At 36.8% G+C, this 27509-nt stretch overlaps 1 protein-coding gene across 2 annotated transcripts in view; it reads left to right on the top strand.

Moving 5' to 3' along the window:
• The window catches only part of LOC117339980 (pleckstrin homology domain-containing family A member 1-like), a 42234-nt gene that overhangs the window by 1246 nt on the left and 13479 nt on the right, over window positions 1–27509 (top strand). Inside the window, exons 2-12 of one of the 2 annotated variants that reach the window (XM_033901709.1) lie at window positions 6083–6351; window positions 6856–6915; window positions 7795–7840; window positions 11024–11121; window positions 11728–11847; window positions 12174–12287; window positions 12932–13000; window positions 13324–13385; window positions 16930–16990; window positions 17792–17872; window positions 21399–21452. In XM_033901709.1, coding sequence (XP_033757600.1) covers window positions 6211–6351; window positions 6856–6915; window positions 7795–7840; window positions 11024–11121; window positions 11728–11847; window positions 12174–12287; window positions 12932–13000; window positions 13324–13385; window positions 16930–16990; window positions 17792–17872; window positions 21399–21440 — 894 coding nt within the window. In that variant the 5' untranslated portion in view covers window positions 6083–6210 and the 3' untranslated portion in view covers window positions 21441–21452. The remainder of the gene's footprint in view (window positions 1–6082; window positions 6352–6855; window positions 6916–7794; window positions 7841–11023; window positions 11122–11727; window positions 11848–12173; window positions 12288–12931; window positions 13001–13323; window positions 13386–16929; window positions 16991–17791; window positions 17873–21398; window positions 21453–27509) is intronic. The other variant, XM_033901708.1, reaches the window with a different exon arrangement.

Here is a 27509-nt window from a genome sequence, read left to right as displayed (position 1 = left end):
ATGCGTTTCTACAAAAAGACTGCAGAGAGGAAGTATTGTAAAAAATATTTAAACCTGCATTAAATGCCAGTTATTTCTTTAAATTAAATTTACATACATACGTATTTTATTGATACTTAATTAATTATAAACAGATTAATGTCAAAATACTGTTAGCAATATACCTTCCAATAACATTATTATCTCCCCTTCTATTATATTATGCTATGTATAACATCATAATGTGGTTATAAAGACGTTATAATTAATGTATTGCCTGAAGATGTGTTGCTGTATAGGCGTGAAAGTGAAAACATTAGTGAAACACAGTTGTCATGTTGTTTTTTTTTTTTTCCAATTATCTAATCGATAAACAAAGCATCTAAACGTGATATCTATCTTGTCCTCAATTAATGATCATATAATGTTGTACAAATGTTCCAGTTGCTGCCTGACCAAGTGTACATATTAATATTTACATCTTTTGGGTCAGTAATTAAGTTATCTTTATAACACTATGATTGTCTCTATTCAATTTCTTGTCTCTATAGTTCTGTTTAATAATTTGGTTAATACAGATCCATTGGGCCTTTTATTTAACCTGTGCTATTCTATCTTTTAAATCCTCTTAAACATGTAATATAACATTTGCATGCAGAATTATGTAAACGTACCTTGTTACTCTAAAATATTTGAATTTAAATTTGGAGGACCCAGGCAGAACAAGGAAATAGTGATTCAGGAATGCCATTATGTTTGTTTTTTATTTCGTCAGTCAACATATGCATGGTACAAGATGATTTATCTTGGTTGTAAATTTTATAAATAAGACCTAGCCCTTATAATCAACACAAGTGCATGACGGAAGCAGTGCTGTCAACTGGGAGTACGAGATGTGTGTACGTAGTACTTATGTATATAGGGACACTTCAGAAAGGGTAGATGATGAAATTCACAATGGCATTACAGTATTTTACAGGTTTGTAATATGTATAGCTAATGATAATAGATCATTAAAGGTAGAATGGAGTCTATCAAAATGAAGTTCCCAATCTGTTTATTCCACTTCAGTCACCATGAAAGTATAATTCTGTGATTACTTACTATAAACCAATTCTAACAACTGTGACAAAGCTTTATAGACTCGGGCAAAGAAATCTTTAGCAGTGTTCTTTGATAATTATCAGCAAGACTTTGAAATTTCATCTGCATTTGTCATCAAAGTTTTCCTTTTAGCTTGAAGCAGCCTGTGTCAATTTGTTATATCATCTTACTATCCAGTTTCATAATGCTCTATAACCTGCATATTAAAGTTTTATATTGAAAGATATTTTTTGAAGACAATATCAGGAACTTTGACTGTACCTTTACTAGGAATGCTCCAATTTTGAGCAAAACTTCTTTTTATATAAGCAATCATTTTTACCTTCTGTTATATACTTAGAGATTCTCCACCAAATGCGTGATCAAATTCATTTACTTCAACTTTACAATCCTGTCTTGACAATGAAAAAACATAAATGCATACAAAGAAAAAGCCTACCGTATATGACCTAATAAGGGCGCAGGGCGCGGGTAATTGACAGTTGGGGCGCCCTTATTAAGATTCATTATTCTGAAGTTTTATGAAACAGACTATACCTTATAGCAGAGTACCCAAGGCTGTGGAAACGGTAAAATATTCAGTCATAAAAAATATTTCAGATGAAGATATCTATTCATTATCATATATTAAGCTTAAATATCACTTGAATATTCCTGTAAACTTGTAAACCATGCCAGCTGATCTTAGCTGACCAGAGAACGTGTGTTCCACCATTTATGTTCCAATGGAACTCTTTTGTGTTCTATTTATAGACACAGGTGATTTCCCAGATCATATCAGACATCGTTTTCTTTGACGTAATGATTGATTTACAATGTCTTTTGCTGGCTTTCTGTTCGGAACAATAGTTATTTATCAACAAGAATGAAGTCTTTTTCTTTATCTTCAAATAAAGATGGTAAGTTATTATTTGTATATATATATGTGTTTAGTTTTGGGTGCACTTTGCACTGACATCTGTAGGAATAGACAAAATGTGGTGAAAACTTGTGACTTAATTTGCTGAAGAAAATGGACACATAAAGTAGCAAAACATTTCACATGAATTATTACTTTTGAACACCATTTTGACACTCAGTCCTTATTAGGGCAGGCGCCCTTATTAGGTCATATACAGTATGTAATTTTAGTAGTACTGAAAGGATATTCTCAAGAAATAGTGATAACAAGGAATGTTTACAGACGGATAACAGACCACAGTTATATTTGATAGCCCGCCATCTGATGAAAACATGTACCCGGGTAGCTATTTATATAGGTTCCCCTTGGTCCTTTGTTTTGCTCATTCAGTTTTGAGCCTGATCGGGTAAACAAAATGGCCAATAGGTGGCCATTTTATATTTTGAAAAGAGAAGTTTAATTTGTTATTGCTCTTTCTTCGAAGTACTAGAGGGCATATGTTTTAATCCTAACATATAAGTTCCCCCTAGTCCCTAGTTGTGCCCATTCAATTTTGAGTCTGATCAGGAAAACAAAATGACTGATAGGCAGCCATCTTGGATTTTGACAGCATAAGTTTGTTATTGCTGATTCTTGAATAGAAATGTAGGGATATTTCTCAATCTTGATATGTAGGTTTCAGTTGGTCACTAGTTGTACCCAATAAATTTCAAGTCAGATCTGGAAATCAAAATTGTCTATAGGCAGCCATCTTGGATTTTCACAGTTGAAATTTGTTATACAGGTGTATATATCTCAGACTTTTATCACAGATCTTTCTAAGACATGTATATACAGGTTCCCCATATTAGTAAATGATTAAGATGAAGATGGGAAAGAAGGGGCAGTAGATAATTAGATCAGTATTAATATTTCACAGGACCAATAAGGATCATTCAATGGTAGGTGCCAAGATCTTGTAAATTTGGTACCACAATTACCAAAACGCCAGATATATATTGTGTTCAATTACAACTGGAGTGCAGCACCTCATCACACGTTCTACCTCTATTATACTAATGTAGTGTCGAGGTTGACAATAATACTCTTTACTGGATTGTAACAGGTACGATGGTAACGTTCTACTTTAGTGTTTGCCCTTTACATGTATAACATTAATAGTGTAGATTTATGAAATATTTGGCAATGACTCCTTAGATTGGCTTAAAATAAGTTAATGTACAGATCTAGAATTATATACATAAAACAGAAAGATTTTCAATAGCTGAATGACATCTAAATATATATATGATACTGTGTTGCAAAAATCGATCATCCCCCAACCCCTTATATTACTCTAAGGAAGTTACTTGTGTTATCAGATGTAATACTGCTATTTCCGTATCATATAATATTGAAATGATGTTATCACACTCTGTACATTTCCTGGCCATTGTTTACAGCAGGGTAATACAAATGCACAAGTATCCTTGACACTTGTTGATGTTTCCTAGTGGGTTAAATATAGTTATACAAAAACAACATGTTTCATCAGTTTGAAATGAAATTAATTAGTTTTTAGCTCATCTGGTCCAGTGAGCTGATGCCATGGCACAGCGTCCGTTGTCTGTCAACTTTTCATATAAATCACTAGTAGCTACTCATGAACTACTGAGTAGATTTTAATGAAATATGGTCTGAAGCAACCTTGGGTGAATGGGAACCAATTTTGTATAAACAGTGGGTCTGGCTCCCATAGGAATCAAGGAACAAGGCCCAAACATGGAAAATTTAGCAAATTCTTCAAAATCCCTTCTTCATCTGTAGGAATGAAAGGATTTGATCTATCTTGTATTTGATATGAAGTAACCTTGGATGAAGGAGAACTAATTTTGTATGAATGTTGGGTCGGGTCGAAGTCAGATTTTCAAATTTTTCACTAATGAACATTTTGTTATGACATCATAAAGAAAAGTTGGTTGATATTGAACAAGCTGTCAACTGGCCAAATATCAAGCTAGGTCAGTGGGCAAAGTTCAAGGCCATTTAATTGGATCCAAATTTAAAGGTCAAGGACAAATTTGATCTCTGACAATGACAGTGGATTAGAAAAATCATTTGATGGAGGATGCAGGAAACAAGAGCCACATCATCGTTAAATTTTGCCTCCTTTTTGCAATTGCTTTTGAATTTGCAAAATGTCGAATGTCATCCTGAACCTCAGCGATGTGATTATGGGGAATACATGCATGGTATCTACATGACTGGGCTCTTGCTGACCTGTCAGTGTTCTAGTTTACTTTGAATTTACTCTGAAACCAGAACATTAGTTTAAAAAAAAAAAGCTGATGGAAATACATGATACTGAGAGGCAGATCTATAAGTATCTGTAATAAAACTTAAAGTGCTTTGTCATAATTACTGAAATATCCAGGTGAGTGATACAGACCACATGGACCTCTTATTAAAATATTTCTTGTTGTGTTTAAAAAAAAATGATTGTTATGTTTCATCAGTTTGAAATGAAATAAAGTTTGTAAAGTACTTTTCTGGTAAACAAGTCACTATGTGCATGTATCTCATGTATAGTTAGTAGAGGTCAGTCACAACAGAGGCTAGTTCATCAACTTATAAGTCATACAATAAATTGATGAAATCATTCGCCTGTTGTGATTGACCACTACTTACCTAGTTCTTTTATCCATCAGTCACCCTCCATACTTAAGGGTGTCCAGACAGGAGGCCTAGGAACCCTTTATCCACCTCTGAAGACAACCAGTTTTCAAACACTATTCCCCCCTACCTCATTTTTTTTCTTCGTATCATATATTCCGTTTACCTATAAATAAAATGTATGGTTTACATACGAACACACACTCATATATACATATGAGACTTTTGTCATCTAGCCAAATTGATAATTGAAGTTAAATAATGGCATTATTGCACTGGTTAAAGTTCTATTGATGACAATCAGTACACAAAGATATAGAGATAGTTCCTGGCTTCCTTTGTGATTTATAATTAACTTATTGTCAGGTCTACATAAGGAATGGCAGTCACTTTGTTATAGCTTATATAGTTGTCCAGTTGTATTGAATCTCATTCACATTTGGAAAAGTAAATAAAGTATTTAGAATCTGATGAAGGTACATTTGATCTAAAGGATCATTGCCGGAGGCCTTCATGACCTACAGTTTTGAGCTCGAGTCTGTTATATATCCGACTTGAAGACTGAAGTCAACAGGTCTACTGGGAACCACGGGATATAATATTTACATTCTGTGCTGTGATCTTTCATACCTTTTTCTTGTTAATCTGAATTTAATTAATATTGTAGTCACAGAGATATAGATACATTCTGGTCACATGACAATATATGACATCATTTTGATATCATGTTGACTTACGTAGCGTTAACACATGGTATAGCTTTCCTTCAATAACAAACATGTAGATGATCATGATTCTCAGGCCAACATTCTGTCAGCATGGCATCTAGTAGCTCTCCTTAGTTGGTTGGTTAATTCATCGATGATTTGTTGGCATGCAGGTGGTATATCTAGTAGTTGGTTGGTTAATTCATCAATGATTTGTTGGCATGCATGTTGTATATCTAGTAACTCTCATTAGTTGTTGGCCATGGCTCATCAACAAAATTAGATAAGGTAGCTGGCTGGCTGGTTGGCTGGCTGGCTGGTTGGTTGGTTGGTTGGTTGGTTGGTTCACCAATAATTTGTTGGCACGTATTATATCTACTTTCAATTGGTAGGTTTAAATTTTGTAGGTTGGTATTTCTTTTGCCTGACTCTGTCTGTTACTGCATTTGTCTCACCAATGTTTTCAGATTGTCTGTTGCCTTTTGCCTCTAGCTATATCTGGATAGAAGTTTATAAGACATGTACATTGACTGTAGTTTTAAATTTACCTTAGCTATATATATATGGCCATTACTTCATATAACGTTAGGTTAACTGAGACTATGGTTGTGATATAACAATCACAAGGAAACAGTACCATACATTGTATCTTTTATCTATCATAAACACTTCTGATATCAGCAAACACCATTTCTAGCATGTAAAATGAATTTAGGCTTTTAATATTTCCTGTTACCAGATAAACGGATGTCAGACGAGGATTAAGGACCACATCAGAGATGTATAGAGTCCAGACTAACAGACTTTACTAGACAAATTAACGATGTATTGTGTGTAGATCCTTACTGTCTCCTACAAACCTCCACCATGCCTTATATGGACAAGCGCGGGCGCTTGTGCGGGTTCCTCAATGTGGAGGAAAAAGAAAACAGTGGACGTTTTAGCCGAAGATACTTTATACTTAATACCAAAGAAGGGAAGTTTCAGTACTTCATGGATAATCCATTGGTAAGATATAAAAATTTCATTTTTTTTTCTGTATTTAGATTTTTTTTCACAGTATTTAGAAAAGAGGGTTTTATCAGCTATATCAAAACTTTTTTTTTCTGTATTAAGATTTTTTTTCTGCTGTATTGAGAAAAGAGATGTTTTTTTCAGCTGTATCCAAACATTTTTTCTGCTGCATTGAGATAATTTTTATATGCTATATAAACAAGATAATTTTCTGTCCACAGACATGTATACAAGCTAAGAGTGTATTGTGTAGAACTATCAAGTCTCTCTTCCCTAATTACCTCTTCTTTAATTTCTTGTTCTCTCAGTTATGATAAATTATAAATGATACTTTTAATTTATTTTGAAACTAAGTTTACATGTATGAGAATGTGATGTATGGAATCCTTTTCAAAGTATCCAGAAGGTCATCATTTAATCTTAGAGGGATTATTTATCAATTAACAAGCATAAACTCTGCATATGCTTTATATTTATTTTTTGTTTTTGTTTACACAGAATCTTCCCCACAACAATAGAACACCAGTAGACGGTATTCCTCTACAGTTTATTTCTAAGGTAAATATCACAAGGACTTTGGATGTGATTCTGAGTTAGAAAAGTGATTGGCCATTTAAGGAAAAGTCAAGCGAATATATCTGTTTTATGAGACTGTCAGTACCAAAGTATTAGAAGAATTGGCAATTACTACAATAGATAATAGAAAAAAAAACAAGGGAAAATTAGAAAATTTTGATATTCAAATTACCTTTGATGCCCCTTAAAATGAACTTCCAAAAGTGCAGATGTGTCTACTGTATACATCATGTATCCTCTTAGCTGCATCAGATATTTATTTTCTACTTCAATTTCCAATTTTATAGTAATTTTCATAAGAGGAACCCAAGTTATTATACAATAATCCGGATGTCTGTATCTCCCTTGGTATGGGATATTGTATCTGATCCATATTTGTGTAGAAGTTACATGCACTCTAGAAGGTAGGGGGCCGTGGAGGCCGAGTGGTTAAGGTGTCCCGACACTTCATCACTAGCCCTCCACCTCTGGGTTGCGAGTTCAAAACCTACGTGGGGCAGGTGCCAGGTACTGACTGTAGGCCGGTGGTTTTTCTCCGGGTACTCTGGCTTTCCTCCACCTCCAAAACCTGGCACATCCTTAAATGACCCTGGCTGTTAATTTAATAGGCTAGGACGTTAAACAAAACAAACCAAACCAAACTCTACCAGGTACTTTTCACTTGAAATTGTTCCGTTTGGTTTCTGCACATTTTTAAAACCTCAATTCTATCATAGACAAAGTAGGCCTGATTAAATTGAGCAGAACAGCTTTTATAATTGTCATGTTAATATTTATAGCTTACACACTGCACATTAAAATACTACTTAATGATACTGACATAACTGATCAGTATATAATTATCATCTTGTATTTCCTCAGGTTAGTGATGCAAGAAAACAGCGCCCAAAAGTTGATAGCTGTTTTGGTAAGTGAATCATATTTAACATCTTATGATATAGTAGCTAGTGTTTGATGGGCAGCAATAGGTCTGTAATGATCAGTAGAGTATCATACTATAAAGGCAGCGTCAGGTGAAGATCTAGGGTGGGTGGTTTGATCCCTATTCAGGGTGGATAGTTTGATCCCTATCTAGGGTGGATGGTTTGATCCCTATCTAGGGTAGATGGTTTGATCCCTATCTAGGGTGGATGGTTTGATCCCTATCTAGGGTGGATGGTTTGATCCCTATCCAGGGTGGATGGTTTGATCCCTATCTAGGGTGGATGGTTTGATCCCTATCTAAGGTGGGTGTTTTGATCCCTATCTAGAGTGGGTGGTTTGATCCCTATCCAGGGTGGGTGGTTTGATCCCTATCCAGGGTGGATGGTTTGATCCCTATCTAGGGTAGATGGTTTGATCCCTATCTAGGGTGGATGGTTTGATCCCTATCTAGGGTGGATGGTTTGATCCCTATCCAGGGTGGATGGTTTGATCCCTATCTAGGGTGGATGGTTTGATCCCTATCTAGGGTGGATGGTTTGATCCCTATCTAGGGTGGGTGGTTTGATCCCTATCTAGGGTGGATGGTTTGATCCCTATCCAGGGTGGATGGTTTGATCCCTATCTAGGGTGGATGGTTTGATCCCTATCCAGGGTGGATGGTTTGATCCCTATCTAGGGTGGATGGTTTGATCCCTATCTAGGGTGGGTGGTTTGATCCCTATCTAAGGTGGGTGGTTTGATCCCTATCCAGGGTGGATAGTTTGATCCCTATCTAGGGTGGATGGTTTGATCCCTATCTAGGTCGGGTGGTTTGATCCCTATCTAGGGTGGGTGGTTTGATCCATATCTAGGGTGGATGGTTTGATTCCTATCCAGGGTGGGTGGTTTGATCCCTATCTAGGGTGGGTGGTTTGATCCCTATCTAGGGTGGATAGTTTGATCCCTATCCAGGGTGGGTGGTTTGATCCCTATCTAGGGTGGGTGGTTTGATCCCTATCTAGGGTGGATAGTTTGATCCCTATCCAGGGTGGATGGTTTGATCCCTATCTAGGGTGGGTGGTTTGATCCCTATCTAGGGTGGGTGGTTTGATCCCTATCTAGGGTGGATAGTTTGATCCCTATCCAGGGTGGGTGGTTTGATCCCTATCCAGGGTGGATAGTTTGATCCCTATCTAGGGTAGATGGTTTGATCCCTATCTAGGGTGGATGGTTTGATCCCTATCTAGGGTGGGTGGTTTGATCCCTATTCAGGGTGGGTGGTTTGATCCCTATCTAGGGTGGGTGGTTTGATCCCTATCTAGGGTGGGTGGTTTGATCCCTATCTAGGGTGGGTGGTTTGATCCCTATCTAGGGTGGATGGTTTGATCCCTATCTAGGGTGGATGGTTTGATCCCTATCTAGGGTGGGTGGTTTGATCCCTATTCAGGGTGGGTGGTTTGATCCCTATCTAGGGTGGATGGTTTGATCCCTATCTAGGGTGGGTGGTTTGATCCCTATCTAGGGTGGATGGTTTGATCCCTATCCAGGGTGGATAGTTTGATCCTTATCTAGGGTGGATGGTTTGATCCCTATCTAGAGTGGGTGGTTTGATCCCTATCCAGGGTGGATAGTTTGATCCCTATCTAGGGTGGGTGGTTTGATCCCTATCTAGGGTGGGTGGTTTGATCCCTATCTAGGGTGGGTGGTTTGATCCCTATCTAGGGTGGGTGGTTTGATCCCTATCCAGGGTGGATAGTTTGATCCCTATCCAGGGTGGATGGTTTGATCCCTATCTAGGGTAGATGGTTTGATCCCTATCTAGGGTGGATGGTTTGATCCCTATCTAGGGTGGGTGGTTTGATCCCTATTCAGGGTGGGTGGTTTGATCCCTATCCAGGGTAGATGGTTTGATCCCTATCTAGGGTGGATGGTTTGATCCCTATCTAGGGTGGGTGGTTTGATCCCTATCTAGGGTAGATAGTTTGATCCCTATCCAGGGTGGGTGGTTTGATCCCTATCTAGGGTGGGTGGTTTGATCCCTATCCAGGGTGGGTGGTTTGATCCCTATCTAGGGTGGGTGGTTTGATCCCTATCTAGGGTGGGTGGTTTGATCCCTATCTAGGGTGGGTGGTTTGATCCCTATCTAGGGTGGATGGTTTGATCCCTATCTAGGGTGGATGGTTTGATCCCTATCTAGGGTGGGTGGTTTGATCCCTATCTAGGGTGGGTGGTTTGATCCCTATTCAGGGTGGGTGGTTTGATCCCTATCCAGGGTGGGTGGTTTGATCCCTATCTAGAGTGGGTGGTTTGATCCCTATTCAGGGTGGGTGGTTTGATCCCTATCCAGGGTGGATGGTTTGATCCCTATCTAGGGTGGGTGGTTTGATCCCTATCTAGGGTGGATGGTTTGATCCCTATCTAAGGTGGATGGTTTGATCCCTATCCAGGGTGGGTGGTTTGATCCCTATCTAAGGTGGATGGTTTGATCCCTATCCAGGGTGGGTGGTTTGATCCCTATCCAGGGTGGGTGGTTTGATCCCTATCTAAGGTGGGTGGTTTGATCCCTATCTAGGGTGGATGGTTTGATCCCTATCCAGGGTGGGTGGTTTGATCCCTATCCAGGGTGGGTGGTTTGATCCCTATCCAGGGTGGGTGGTTTGATCCCTATCTAAGGTGGATGGTTTGATCCCTATCTAGGGTGGGTGGTTTGATCCCTATCTAGGGTGGATGGTTTGATCCCTATCTAAGGTGGGTGGTTTGATCCCTATCTAGGGTGGGTGGTTTGATCCCTATCCAGGGTGGGTGTTTTGATCCCTATCTAGGGTGGGTGGTTTGATCCCTATTCAGGGTGGGTGGTTTGATCCCTATCCAGGGTGGGTGGTTTGATCCCTATCTAAGGTGGGTGGTTTGATCCCTATCCAGGGTGGCTGCATTTCGTAGGAGGCTGAGATCATGGACTGTCCTTTGCTACTGTGGTAATATCCTTGGGGAAAACACTTCACCACAATTAACAGTATGGGAAAGGTCTCCCATACATTCTTTACAAGGTCACTAATAACTTATGTTTAATGCCTGTTAAAGAGAAAAACAATTCTGTATATACTGGTAATGTTCTTATTTGCAATATATGATTTGAACTTTCACATAAGCTGCATTGTAACTTATATATGCATATGCTGTGTTACAGTGGTAAATTTTGCGGGGAAGATGATGTTCCTACAGGCCGATGACAGTAGTGACATGAGGAAGTGGATAGAGTCTCTCAACGACGCCAGCAGGATCACGGTAGGTCTACTGTGTACAATTAGATCTTAGAGGGTCTACTGTGTAGTAAAGTGTGTGTAGTTTAGGACCATTCAGATCACGGCAGGTCTGTTTTGTAGTAAAGTGTGTGTCATTTAGGACCAATTAGATCACAGTAGATCTAATGTGTATAGTAAAGTGTGTGTCATTTAGGACCAATCAGATCACAGTAGATCTAATGTGTATAGTAAAGTGTGTGTCATTTAGGACCAATCAGATCACAGTAGATCTAATGTGTATAGTAAAGTGTGTATCATTTAGGACCAATCAAACCACAGTATTTGATTAGGAATATAGAAAATCTTAAATTTGTGCTTTGTACAATTTTACAAGAAAATCATCATTTGCTTCAGTGGTGACCACCTTTACTGTTTATTTGAATTATACTTACAATTCTAATAAAATGTTTTAAATTGAGAAATTAACTTTCCTCTTTTTTTTTCAGTTTTTTTTTTTTTTTATATATGTTTGTTTTATAGATCTATGATATAGCTATATTTTACTAAATAACATATCTTACTAAATAATAGACTGCAAGACTACATGTTATGAATTTGATAAATATACAAGTTTTTTTAAAATGAAAAGGTTCCAATGTCCATGGAGAGTCCTGAGGAAGGAGTCAATGAATGGCATCAAGATGGTGTGTCAGACCGGGGTTACAAAACAGAGATAGCTGGCGGTGTTGTGTGTAAAATCCCTATACAGGTATAAACTGTTGTTTAATATCAAATTCATTGGGAGAATGTTTGTTGCCTCTAAGTTGTTTATGGATATATGTATTACAAATACATAAATTATCAAGTTTCTTGTTTACACTCCTATAAATTAGAATTGTGACAGTCCTATTGTGTTTTACAATTTGCTGCAGTAATGCCAGTATATTGTTCTCTACTGTCATAAAAAAACAGTATTTGTATTGGCTCTTGTCAAACTCAGTTGATAACAGTGACATTGACAGTGAAAATATCATGATGTACTTCTACAAAGAAACAGGGTTATCATGGAAATGATATTGAACATTATGTTTACAGACCAGCGATGATGAAATGTCAGAGTCCAGTGAAGGGGAATTTGATTCACACGGTGAGCCTGCGTACCGCCTACCAGCCATCAAAACAGGCTTCGGAGTCAAACAAGGGGGAATGGTAAGGACCTGAAGCACTACTGTAGTGCTAGAAACACTGATACATTAAGAGGATTATTAGATACAGACATGCAGAGATAATCTATTTCTCTGTGTTATAGATAAAAGAAGAGCATTACTATGACATGGTATAAGAAAAATCATGTTTTATGATAAATAACCTATTACATCATATTGCAAATTCTGGATAGAAATTGAAATAATTATAATTAAAAAAAAAATGAAAATCAAAACATAATATTATCATTAAAATATTCTATGTCACAAATTACAAATATTTGTTTAAGGGCTATTTCAGTCAAATATACCTAACATGGAAGGATTACAGAAATAAAAAATAATATATGCGTGGTGTTTACTGGAGAAAATGTGTCTTAGTATATGGTACTCACAGTTTTAATTAAATTGTGTTTTTCAGGGATTGCTGTTTGACAAATGTGGAGTCTTATATATATTTTACTAATAGCTGTAACGATGTATGATACTCCTGCATGTAGGAACAAGATAGACATTATTAAAAACAAAAAATATTAATATTGAAATATGTATCTAGGTTTTTCCCTCTCTGGTATATACACTTTACTGGATCAGTGTTTCTTGGTTTCAAACCACGATATTATTTAACTGAAGATTTTTGTTTTACAGAGAAAAAACTGGAAGAGAAGATACTTTGTGTTAACAGAACAAAATATTTTATACTTCAGTTCCAAGAAGGTGAGTCAGTCAGTTTATTTGAAAACAACCGGAGAATTACTGTATCAAACTGATTGCTAAAACAAAAGAGGATGTCGAAAAAGGAAAGAGTTTCCAGTAAGGGATATTTTATAACAAGCTTAAGCTTGATAATAAAAGATTTAGGTGGAGTAGAAATAACCTTAGAGATTATTATAATTATATTAATTATTTTCACCTAAAGTATGTAAAGAGTAGAGTGAACCCTTGGATTTTGACTTTACCTCTACCTGTGAAGAGTATCTATACTGAACAGAATGATCTGCTGTTTACAGTGTATATGTATTTGTTTACTATATATATAGGCTAAAGAACCCCTCGGTATGATACCCAGGAACGATGTCCAGGAGGTGAAGATATCTACAAAGTATGTTACAGCCTGCCATCTTTTACTTCACAATCATCATTGAAATCATTATTGAATATAAAAAAAAATTGAAAATCTAGATCTCTGACATTAGGCCTAATGTGTCTTGATGTTAATTTGAAATTATGATTACATTGTTCAAATCATTTAAAACTTGCAACATTGAAATCATTATTAAATATATAAAAAAAATTGAAAATCTAGATCTCTGACATTAATGTGTCTTGATGTTAATTTGAAAGTATGATTGCATTGTTCAAATCATTTAAAACATGCACTGCTCTCTTAAAGTGAAATGTTCTTGTGTTTGACACTGAAATGTAACATTTTTGACATTTTTTCTCAGTGATGTATCAAACCGAGTGTGATTATGTATGCCCACTACCTATACTGTTGGTGTCACAGATTTTTATTTATTTAATCAATACAGATCTCCTTCCCTGTCAGCAGTTAGACAATGGTGTTACTTTATGAAATATTTATGCTAAGCAAAAAATGGGCTTTTTTCCTGTTACATGTTCCCAAGATTTCGATAGTGATTTGTATATTAGGGATAAAAAGTTTAAAAAGATGATTATGACTGAGAGGTTGTGGTACAAGCTTTATAACCACAAATGATTTGTTTAACTAAGGGTTACAATGTATGATGCACAGTGATCATATCATAGTAATGCTTCCTTGAAAAATTGACTTAAACTGTGTAAGATAAACACAAAATATTTTTGTTACAAAGGAACAGGAAATATATTTTACCTTATGTGGCCTATTGAATATTGACATCGCTGTATGCACTCTAGAATATTCTCAAGCCCGAATCTAAAGAATTGTTGTTTGTAAACATTTTATACAGAGTGTAAATAACAAAATTTGGATTCAAAATGGTTTTATTAGCTCACCTGGCCCGAAGGGCCAGTGAGCTTATGGCATGGCGCAGCGTCCGTCGTCCGTCCGTCGTCCGTCCGTCAACTTTTCCTTTAAATCGCTACTAGTCCTAAACTACTCAGTGGATTTTGACCAAATTTGGTCTGAAGCATCCTTGGGTGAAGGGGAACCAATTTTGTATAAACGGTGGGTCTGGCCCCCCAGGGGCCTTATGGGCGGGGCCCAATAGGGGAAATATAGCAAATTCTTTAAAATCCTTCTTCTTCTGTAGAAATGAAGGGATTTGATTCATATTTGGTCTGAAGCATCCTTGGGTGAAGGGGAACCAATTTTGTATAAACGGTGGGTCTGGCCCCCCAGGGGCCTTAGGGGCGGGGCCCAATAGGGGAAATATAGCAAATTCTTTAAAATCCTTCTTCTTCTGTAGAAATGAAGGGATTTGATTCATATTTGGTCTGAAGCATCCTTGGGTGAAGGGGAACCAATTTTGTATAAACAGTGGGTCTGGTCCCCCCAGGGGCCTTAGGGGCGGGGCCCGATAGGGGAAATATAGCAAATTCTTTAAAATCCTTCTTCCTCTGTAGAAATGAAGGGATTTTATTCATATTTGGTTTGAAGCATCCTTGGGTGAAGGGGAACCAATTTTGTATAAACGGTGGGTCTGGCCCCCCAGGGGCTTGGGGGTGGGGCCCAATAGGGGAATATAGCATATTCTTTAAAATCCTTCTTCTTCTGCAGGAATAAAGGGATTTGATCCATGTTTGGTCTGAAGCATCCTTGGGTGAAGGGGAACCAATTTTGTATAAACGGTGGGTCTGGCCTCCCAGGGGCCTGAGGGGCGGGGCCCAATAGGGGAAATATAGCAAATTATTTAAAATCTTTCTTCTTCTGTAGAAATGAAGGGATTTGATTCGTATTTGATCTGAAGCATCCTTGGGTGAAGGGGAACCAATTTTGTATAAACGGTGGGTCTGGCCCCCCAGGGGCCTTAGGGGCGGGGCCCAATAAGGGAAATATAGCAAATTCTTTAAAATCCTTCTTCTTCTGTAGAAATGAAGGGATTTGATTCATATTTGGTCTGAAGCATCCTTGGGTGAGGGGAACCAATTTTGTATAAACAGTGGGTCTGGTCCCCCACGGGCCTTAGGGGCGGGGCCCAATAGGGGAAATATAACAAATTCTTTAAAATCCTTCTTCTTCTGTAGAAATGAAGGGATTTGATTCATATTTGGTTTGAAGCATCCTTGGGTGAAGGGGAACCAATTTTGTATAAACGGTGGGTCTGGCCCCCCAGGGGCTTGGGGGTGGGGCCCAATAGGGGAATATAGCATATTCTTTAAAATCCTTCTTCTTCTGCAGGAATAAAGGGATTTGATCCATGTTTGGTCTGAAGCATCCTTGGGTGAAGGGGAACCAATTTTGTATAAACGGTGGGTCTGGCCTCCCAGGGGCCTGAGGGGCGGGGCCCAATAGGGGAAATATAGCAAATTCTTTGAAATCCTTCTTCTTCTGTAGGAATAAAGGGATTTGATCCTTATTTGGTCTGAAACATCCTTGGGTGAAGGGGAACCAATTTTGTATAAACGGTGGGTCTGGCCCCCCAGGGGCCTGGGGGGTGGGGCCCAATAGGGGAATATAGCATATTCTTTAAAATCCTTCTTCTTCTGCAGGAATAAAGGGATTTGATCCATGTTTGGTCTGAAGCATCCTTGGGTGAAGGGGAACCAATTTTGTATAAACGGTGGGTCGGCCTCCCAGGGGCCTTAGGGGTGGGGCCCAATAGGGGAAATATAGCAAATTCTTTGAAATCCTTCTTCTTCCATAGGAATAAAGGGATTTGATCCATATTTGGTCTGAAACATCCTTGGGTGAAGGGAAACCAATTTTGTATAAACGGTTGGTCTGGCCCCAAGGGGCCTTCAGTGTGGGACCCAATAGGGGAAATAGGGTTAATCCTTTAAATCGCTACTAGTCATAAAGTTATGAATGAATTAGAACCAAATTTGGTCAGGAACATCCTCGGGAGAAGGGGAACAGAGTTTGTATACATTTTTACTCTGAACCCCCAGGGGCCTGAGGGGCGGGGCCAAATAGAGGAAATAGGGTTAATCATTTAAATCACTACTAGTCATAAAGTTATGGATGAATTTGAACCAAATTTGGTCAGGAACAAGTTTGTATAAATTTTTACTCTGAACCCCAAGGGGCCTGAGGGGCGGGGCCAAATAGGGGAAATAGAGATTAAGTCTTTAAATCGCTACAAGTCATAAAGTTATGAATGAATTAGAACCATATTTGGTCAGGAACATCCTTGGGGGGAGGGGAACAGATCTAGAGTTTGTATAAATTTTACTCTGAACACCCAGGGGCCTGAGGGGCGGAGTCTAAGAGGCCCAAGGGTCTTTCCCCACCCTAAGGGACTTATTTTCTTCACAATTAGGTTGTAAAAATAATCCATAGGGTCTTTCAGTCCCTTAGAGAGTATGTGTATGAACAAATTGAACATGAACATTATTTTGACATTTGGTCAAATCAAACAAGGTGAGCGATACAGGCCCCATGGGCCTCTTGTTCATCAGATGTTTCCCTTTAATTTATTGAAGGTGTTTTTCACTCTTTTTGTTGATACAACACTAAAGTTTTGTCTCATTTGTGTTTTCAGACATCCTAATCGTGATAACTTGTATGAAATAGTAACAACAAAAAGAACATTTTATATACAGGTAAGTATCACAAACCGTTCACACTGTACATAGAGAATTATAGAACAGAATAGTACATTCATGTACATACATCATTTATCCTGTTTGAAACCCAGGGGCCAACACATAAACGTTGATTCAGTGTAGGGTTAAGCTCATTGCTGAACATTGAAATAACAACTATTGACTTTCTTACTGAACTGCAAAAGACATAGGTGGGCTTATTACCAGGCAAGAACTTATTACCTTATCAACAGGACATGGGCTTATTACCAGACATGGGCTTACCAATGAACTTATTACCAGATATGGACTTACTGCCAGACATGAGCTTAAAGGCAAAACATATGGTCCCCCAAGAAGCTTCTTCTCAAGACCTAAATAATGTAGAATCAAATACTCTTCATAGATGGAAGGGTCTTAAGGTGCTTTACCATAATTGTGAATTTCATGACCCTGGGGTCACACATTTGCCCTGGGGGAGGGGGTAAGTTTTACTTAAGTTTATATAGGGAAATCACATTTTTGACTATCATTTGTTTGATTTCTATTTGAATTCATTCTAACTTTGTTAACATTATCAGCATTGGATGACAGCTTGATGGTATGCACATGTTGGCACTGACTGACCCCCAGGGGCTTATTGGCGGGGCCAAAAAGGGTCAATTAAATTAACTTAAATATTTCAAAACTCAGGTGACCGTTAAGGCCCATGGGCCTCTTGTATATAATTATCTACCATTTGATTAGAACCTAAGCTAATGTCACCTGAACATTAAATCTGCTTAGTTGGGTTGTTAATGTGATACTATTGTGTTTCAGTGTGATAATCCAGAGGAGATGTTCAGTTGGGTTGATGTCATACAGAAAACATATGCTCTTGAAGCAGTTAAACCTACCCAGGTTAGTTTTTCTAAACATGCACTTTTTATTATATAATTTATTTATTTTTTTCATACCAAATGATCAAATCTCATTGGTCAATATCTTTTTTTTTCATACCCCTATGAAAAACAAATAGGCCACGCTCACTTATTAAGATTGGAGTGGTCAATGGCAATGCTCCACCTACCGGAAACTCCTTTTTCGTGAATGGAATTCCTGTTAACTATAATTACTATTGTTTGTTGTAAAAAAGCGAGCCACAACAAGTGAAATATTTGAATATATTTCATTAAGAAGAAAAATAAAACAATGAGGCAGTAACTTAAGAAATTAATCATAAACATTGATGGGAATATTTTTTAGTTTCATGCTTTTATGAAAGAAAAACCCAGCATGAAACTAAAAAAATATTGCTATCAATGCTTAAATAAAATAATTAGGAAAGTGTTGGAATAAACATCTTTTTATTATTATTTTTTTTACTGTCTCTGTCTTAAGGATTACAAAGTATACCTTAGGGCCCCTGTGTCCTAGTGTTAAAGCCATGTGTCCTAGCGTTAGAGCCCTGTGTCCTAGCGTTAAACCCCTGTGTCCTAGCGTTAAGATGTAACAGACTCTCACTAACTACCCCTAATAGTTGTCATTTAATAACTGTCCCTGTAATGGTTTTGTATAATTGGTAATATTCACAGCAGATTTGATTTGTCTATAATCGCATTCATTTAATACAGTGAACACTCGGTGAATATTTATATATACAAACCAATGTGTATACCCTAAGTGTATACTGCAGAATGTCTGCGAGGCATGTATATGTAAAGCTGTGAGACATTTACTACCCACGAACAAGGTCCTTCTGGGAAACTATCAAATAACAACTATACAGTACTGATTCCTCATTGTAAAGAGTAACATTTCCATCATATTTAAATTGGTCTTTGACCTGGAATTAAGAAGTATTGAGTGAGTGGTCAATGTTTTGAAATATGTAAAGGAAGTATTATCTGAAATGGGAGTGAACTTTCATCACAATGTGATTTTATTTTGCGTAAGACATTTTATAAGTTTAACTTAGTTTACCTTTCTTTTTTATTCTTCATAGAAAAGTAACACATTAAATTCCCCATTATCGTTATGGCTTTTGCCAAGATTTCTCTGTTTAGGGAGTTAGTCCATCTATCATGTGATAGTCTGATTGTCAGAATGCTACAACACAGCTAAGACAGCAGTTTGTGAATCTGTTTCTATGGAAATGACTGAGCCAATCAGTTGAGAGGTAGGATGAGTCACAAGACTCCTCCTAGTTGTTACTGATTGAGTCGATACACCTGTAGATAGGATTTTAGAAGTATTGGGTTACTATTTTGGGTTATTATAAAATATTGGCTTCCTAGTAGAAGTATTGGGTTACTATTTTGGGTTATTATAAAATATTTGCTTCCTAGTAGAAGTATTGGGTTACTCTTTTGGGTTATTATAAAATATTGGCTTCCTAGTAGAAGTATTGGGTTAGTTACTATTTTGGGTTATTATAAAATATTGGCTTCCTAGTAGAAGTATTGGGTTACTATTTTGGGTTATTATAAAATATTGGCTTCCTCTAGATGAAGGCTATTTCTCTGTTTCATTGAACCAGAGAATTAGTGTCAGAAAATTGAAAAAAAAAGCTATATCCATGTCACACAGTGTGTCCCTCCTGCTCAGTAGAGGATAACTAGTACATGTAATCACTGCAAAGGTCAAGGTCACGATCAATATCATTCGGTATCAAGGTACAATGTATGATATTTTCCTTATCTAACAGAAATACAAAGTGGGAAGGTATTTGTGAGTTGATTTGCATGCACATTAAAGGAAAATTCCTTCATGTGAATAAAGTGTAGGTTGTCAAAATGAAATTTAATGCGAATTATGTATTTTTCCCATAAAGTAAAAGTTATAATCTTTACATCAATAGGAAAGTTCTACTTCAAGGGAAACCAAATTCTTTCAAGTATTAAATCCTAAACATTCTCAATTCACCCAGAAGTTTCACTAATTACCGAAAAGATAGATGGTATTTGTGTATGAAACATCATTTTTCTGTACATTTCGGTGTTACTTTAATTACTGGTAGGCCCAAAAATCATATAATCCTCATTCAGGCATAGATTTTATCAATAGAAATTTTGCTTGTTTCTGATGTACAAATGAAGGAATGTCCCTTTAAATTTTGCAAAGAATTACAAAAGTGGTACAGATATTAATATCAAACTTCCAAATGTTATGATTTTTACAAAAAAACTATTTCTACAACATACACTACCTTGGAGTACTTTCCGGTCAAAGGTGCAGAACAAATTTAATAGGAAACAAATTTTAAAGGTCTGTATACAAATATTAAGGAAATACATGTAAATCTGAGGAAATTCCAAAATACAATGATACTTATGTTTTTTAGGATAATAAGGTTATGATGGGGAAGGGAAAGATGTTGGTGTCGTAAATAATAGAATAATTCATAACAAAGTTTCTTAAGTGTTCCTTGTGCCTTGTGTTTTGTATGTAATGTAAACTTAATTTGGTGTATCAATTTCAGATTACTAAACTGTAGTTTAGCATGTAAGTGTTTAACTCGCTATTATCTGCCAATGTAAGACAGTTGAGACTTGCCTGATATTGTTGCTGCGTTAATTTTTCTGATCAAGCAATCTAACAAATTTTAGTCTTAGACTATGTACATTGGATTAGAAGGGAATATGCCTTTTAAATTCTCTGATGTACAACTCAAAGTGTTTTGTATCAATTAAGTCTGTTAATACATTAATACATTTGATATTAGGATGTCTTTCTGATAATCAATTGTCTCTGACTGCTGTCGCTTTGAAAATTTGCCAAATAAATGGAAAAAAAAATTTCATGGTGGATCAATTTCCATTCATAATTATCCAGTTAATGAAACAAGTTTAAGAATGTTTTATTATAGTGAGCCACTGGTAAGGTTAAAATTAACAATAAGTGCCAATTTTCGTAAATCTAATAGAAAATGGAAACTAGTATAAGGTTCTGTTCATCACATAATTAAGATTTTTTAAAACATTTGTAAAATCATCACTTAATTTCTATCATATGCCCTGTCTTTTATGATACCAAGAGATTATGATGTCATAATTAAAACAATTGGATCTACAGCCAATCAGATATCTTTAAGGTGTTAGTACACTCACATATGATAATGGGGCAGTTAGGTGATACACCATGTAGTCTCTTATGCTACTATATTGCTTATAATGTGTTTAAGGTTTCAGTTTTAATAATTAATTAATATTATGTATATAGTTTGATATTTATGGAACCATATGAATGTGTAGGATAAAATATGTATGAAAGTATTTGATTTGCATAATATTATAACTAGGGAGGAGAAATATGCTTTTAGTGTGAAGCTCCTTATTGTTAAAGGGAGTGAACTCATGTTTTAAGTGTTGAATGTGTTACACGTGAGGTACCTGTTTTAGCCATATATTTTATTTGTCCTTGTTTGTAATGCTAGCACTGTTTTCAGGCCTGTAAGAAACGTCGCTATGTGTACGAATCAATGATCTAGGCATGATGACAGGTATTGTTTACCCATTGTATCCATAGCAACAGCTAGTCAACATTTCACAGAGTTTGCAGTTTATGGAAGAAAAGTAAACTTTATTTCATCTTAATTTCGTTATTTTAGTGCTGGAATGTATATTTTCCGTCGTCTTGGTAATTTTTTTCTTCCATAAACTACATTTTGAATACACTTGTTTTAGAATACAGAAACCTTCACGTGTGTGTCATATCCTAGTGAGTCACTTCCTCCACTAAGGCGACGTTAAAGTTGCAGGCACACAGAATTTCTTAGCACAACTTAATATATTCTAAATAGAACATTCTTTTATTAGGTCACCCGAGAAAAAGTCTCATGTGAACTTTTCTAATCACCATTTATCCATCATCGTCCGTCGTGCATCCATAAACAATTTACATTTTCAACTTCTCGGAAACCATGAACCAATTTCAGTGAAACTTTGTAGAATCTTTTCATGGCCAGAGGTTTACTAAAATTGCGAATTATATGGTTCCCACCACCCAGGGACTGAGGGGCAGGGCCAAAAGGGGTCTAGTTGACTGAAATTTCGAAAAAATTTGCTGAAGACCCAAATAAGGTAGATCAAATACTCCTCATAGATGGAAGAGTAACTGGTGTCTCATGTTTGCCTCTGGGTAGGGTGTAAACTTGATATAGTTTATATAAGGAATTAAGGAAATCACATTTTTGTCTATCATTTGTTGGATTTCTATTGGTATTAATTCTAAATTGGTTTGATTTAGCATGATGGGTTGACAGTTTGATGGTATGTACATGTTGTCCTGACTGACCCCAAGGGACTGATTGGCAGGGTCAAATTGACTGAAATATTTCAAAACTCTGGTGACCATTAAGGCCAATGTGTCCCTTGTTGTAGTTTTGTGTATCAATCTCGATATAATAATTTTCTCCTAGTATCTTTTTAATCTGCTGATATTTTATTATTAGCAGGAGTTGTCATGAGAAAATAGGGTTTTCTGAAAAATGAGAGATAACTTTCCTTTTATGAGCAAAACCACTTGTTATATATGTATAAAAATCCTTATCCTATTAATAAAGAAAAGTACATAAACCCATGATATTTTAGTATAAAATTATTTTTTTTATCTTATTGAAAGATTTGTGAGTGCAAAAAACATTTCCGGAACAGCATCATCAGAATCTTTCATTGTAGTCTTAGAATATTTTAGGCAACACTATTTTGAAAAGAGGTATGTACTGTCAATTTTAAGTTCCATAAATGTTTGATATCCATGTTTTTGACATTTTTGTTTTTGAATGAAAGAAAAAAAAAACTCATCTTTTCCTTTCAGCTTGACACATTATATTATATATGTACTGCCTCCCTCATCACACCCCAAACTTATAAACTTTGATAATAAAAAATTGTGCCTCATTCTTTATTTCTTTCTTTAGAATCAAAGATTACTATCCTTTGTGAACATGTTTATCTAGGAAAGTTTCCAACTGAAGTTACCTCTCTTGCTTTAACATTGATATCTTCTTTAACCTACCTTAGTTACCTCCCCTGTTTTATCATTTTGCCGTGTTAACCTACCTTATTTGTCTCCCCTGTTTTACCATTTTGCGATCTTTACCTACCTTAGTTACCTTCCGTTTTACCATTTTGCCATCTTAACCTACCATAGTTGTCTCCCCTGTTTAACCATTTTGCCATCTTTACTTACCTTAGTTGCCTCCCCTGTTTTACCATTTTGCCATGTTTATCTACCTTAGTTACCTCCCCTGTTTTACCATTTTGCCATGTTAATTTACCTTAGTTACCTCCCCTGTTTTACCATTTTGCCATCTTTACTTACCTTCGTTACCTCCCCTGTTTTACCATTTTGCCGTGGTTACCTACCTTAGTTGCCTCCCCTGTTTTACCATTTTGCCATGTTTACCTACCTTGGTTACCTCCCCTGTTTTACCATTTTGCTATCTTTACCTACCTTAGTTGCCTCCCCTGTTTTACCATTTTGCCGTGTTTACCTACCTTGGTTACCTCCCCTGTTTTACCATTTTGCTATCTTTACCTACCTTAGTCGCCTCCCCTGTTTTACAATTTTGCCGTGTTTACCTACCTTAGTTACCTCCCCTGTTTTATTATTGGTGCCTCCTTTTACCTACCTTTATTATCTCCCTGTTTTACAATTTTGCCTTGTTTCCCTACCTGAGTTACCTCCCCTGTTTTACCATTAATTGGGCTCGCTGTATCTGAGTAGGTAAGGTGTCCCAACACTTTTTTTTAGCCCTCCACCTCTGGGTTGCGAGTTCAAAACCCAAGTGGGGCAGTTGCCTGGTACTAACCATAGACAGTGGATTTTCTTCGGTTCTCCGGGAAACCTGGCATGTCCTTAAATGACCCTGGTCGTTACAAGGACATTAAACAAAATGAACCATTGATGCTTCCTTTTACATACTGCAGTTACTTCCCCTGTATCTGGCTACCTCCTCTATTCAATTATTATTGTAGTATTTACCATGTTATCTACATCACTTAAATATCTAATTTTCTGTCTGGTTTTGCATCCACAACATGTCCTATGACCTATCAGATGTTATAGTGTTACACTATTCTTATGTTAATCATGATTATCTCCCCTAGTACCTACTGTGATGTTATCACTATAGTGACCTTAATCATGGTTATCTCCCCTAGTACCTACTGTGATGTTATCACTATAGTGACCTTAATCATGATCATCTCCCCTAATACCTACTGTGATGTTATCACTATAGTGACTCTGATCGTGATTATCTCCCCTAGTACCTACCGTTATCTTATCTGACTACAGTGACCCTGATCGTGATTATCTCCCCTAGTACCCACTGTGATGTTATCACTATAGTGACCTTAATCATGATTATCTCTCAGATACATAATGCCTACATTGGTATTATATCTGTAGCCTCTAAAATCATGATAATCTGCCCTAAAAGGGACATTGATTATAATTATCTCCCCTAGTACCTACCGTTATCTTATCTGACTACAGTGACCCTGATCGTGATTATCTCCCCTAGTACCTACCGTTATCTTATCTGACTACAGTTACCCTGATTGTGATTATCTCCCCTAGTACCTACCGTTATCTTATCACTATAGTGACCCTGATTGTGATTATCTCCACTAGTACCTACCGTTATCTTATCTGACTACAGTGACCCTGATTGTGATTATCTCCCCTAGTACCTACCGTTATCTTATCACTATAGTGACCCTGATTGTGATTATCTCCCCTAGTACCTACCGTTATCTTATCACTACAGTGACCCTGATTGTGATTATCTCCCCTAGTACCTACTGTGATGTTATCACTATAGTGACCCTGATCGTGATTATCTCCCCTAGTACCTACCGTTATCTTATCACTATAGTGACCCTGATCGTGATTATCTCCCCTAGTACCTACCGTTATCTTATCACTATAGTGACCCTGATCGTGATTATCTCCCCTAGTACCTACCGTTATCTTATCCCTATAGTGACCCTGATCATGATTATCTCCCCTTGTACCTACCGTTATCTTATCCCTATAGTGACCCTGATCATGATTATCTCCCTAGTACCTACCGTTATCTTATCTCACTATAGTGACCCTGATGATTGTGATTATCTCCCCTAGTACCTACTGTTATCTTATCACTATAGTGACCCTGATGATTGTGATTATCTCCCCTAGTACCTGCCGTTATCTTATCACTGTTTTACCCTAATTTTTCACCTAGCGCCTGCTGTAATATTGTCACTATAGCAAACTGTATTGTGATTAACTCTCATGGCAGTCACATATCACATTGTGTTGGCTTTTTAGTTGATGGGACATAGTCCAAGGGGGCTTTGCTTTACCCCTGGCGTCCGTTGACAGCTCGATTAAAGTTTGATATAAAATAGTACTGTGTCTAATGCTGGTACTAATACTAATGAGGATACGTCTTAGGTATTTGACACATGTGTTCCTTGTGACAAGATCTTTCCATTGATACTACATAAGGAGACCTGCTGACCATAACCATGTCACTTGACCTACTTTTAAAAAATCTTAATTTCAACCCACTTGGCGAGCTATGTTGTCTCCTGACACCTCATGGTTTTTTTTACTCAGTACAGTCTTTAGGATTATGCTAATCTGGATGGTTTTAATTCTATTGGTTAAACAGTGTTGCAATGAATGAATCAAGCCTGACATCCTCTCAATACAATGGTTAAAAAGATTTTTATAACTATTTATTAAATGAAAACATATATTGTACATCAACAGATCTTGCCTGGCTTATAATGCATCTAAGTTAATGATGCTTAGCACAGGTGATGCTTCAGATGCTTGGTATATCTTTGTTTTGAATATAAACATAAGATCTGAATTGCATATTTTTGACATTGATAATGCCTAGCATATCATTCAGCTCTGTGATGTTTTCTGTGATTTGTTGTTCAATTCCCAGAACTCTCGACACACCATAGTTTGTCTTTCCTTGTTTTAAGGAATTTCATTATTTTGCTAAAAATAAATAATTCTTAATTAAACACATTATTCCTAATCCAGTAGATAAAAATGTGCATTTTTGTTACATTTACCGGTAATTGTTTGCCAATATGAGCAAAGTTTTTGTCAGCTTATTGCTATGATGCTTCAGTTTTATTGATGAATGAAAATGATTTTTTTTTTTTTTTGTGGCACAACATGGCTATTATCCCTCAATATGGTCATTTCCATTCTCTTAACTGATAATCTAGCTAATTATACCCCCGCAACGAAGTTAGGGGGGGTATACTGGAATCAGGTTGTCTGTCCGTCCGTCTGTCTGTCTGTAGACGCATTTTGTCCGGACAACTCCTCCTAAACCGATCGGCCAATTCTGATGAAACTTCACATAAATATTAATGATCATGTGTAGATGTACATGCCACTTCTTTTTCTCAAAATTATGGTTGCTATGGCAACTGTTCACTATAAACAGGTTTTCCGATAAGAACCATAACTTTAAGTTTGTCCGGACAACTCCTCCTAAACTAAATGGCCAATTTCAATGAAACTTCACACAGATATAGAGGACCATATGTAGATGTGCATGCCACTTTGTTTTTTTCTTCAAAATTATGGTTGCTATGACAACTGGTCACTATAAACAGGTTTTCCGATAAGAACCATAACTTTAAGTTTGTCCGGACAACTCCTCCTAAACTAAATGGCCAATTTCAATGAAACTTCACACAAATATAGAGGACCATATGTAGATGTGCATGCCACTTTATTTTTCACAAAATTATGGTTGCTATGGCAACTGGTCACTATAAACAAGTTTTCTGATAAGAACCATAACTTTAAGTTTGTCCGGACAACTCCTCCTAAACCGAAAGGCAGATTTCAATGAAACTTCACACAAATATAGAGGAACATGTGTAGATGTGCATGCCACTTTGTTTTTTTTTTCAAAATTGTGGTTGCTATGGCAACTGGTCACTATATTAATGGGTTATCTTAGTTAGCCTCGAATTAACAGTTCTAATTCACCATTGACTCGTGCAGATTGCGGGGGTATTAGTCAGCCATCCTGGCGACAGTTCTAATTGAACTCGGTAAAACCTTAATAAGGTTACCTTTTGATAAAGCATCCTTTATCTCCTGTGAGGTTTGTCCCATATGGTTTAACACCGAGAGATATTTGTGTAGTATGAACTTAATAAACCGTTAAGTTAAAATCGTTTGAAAGGAGAACAATTTAATTGATCCAGCAATGTATTTTGTTTTAACATTACAGACCCCCGGAGATCTCATGGTTTTATGTTAAGAGTCTCCTATCTAATCCACATAGTTTGATGATACTTAATCACAGTCTGCTATCTAAACTAGATTTTGCCAATATTTCTTCAGTCGGAACCAATTCCCTGGCAGGTTTAAACAGATTATATCATATATTGTGTTCTTCAATGAATGACCGGTCACAATCATATTGAGAGTGTCAAGGATTTTTCCTATTACGTTATAAAAGCCTCCATTTCTGTAAAGGCCTTGACTGAGTAATATTGTCTGGTTAACAATTTGGAGA

Source organism: Pecten maximus, chromosome 12 (assembly GCF_902652985.1).
Source record: "Pecten maximus chromosome 12, xPecMax1.1, whole genome shotgun sequence".
Classification (NCBI taxonomy): Eukaryota; Metazoa; Mollusca; class Bivalvia; order Pectinida; family Pectinidae; genus Pecten; species Pecten maximus.
The sequence above is the reverse complement of the archived record's forward strand: the minus strand, read 5'-3'. Positions and strand labels throughout refer to the sequence as shown.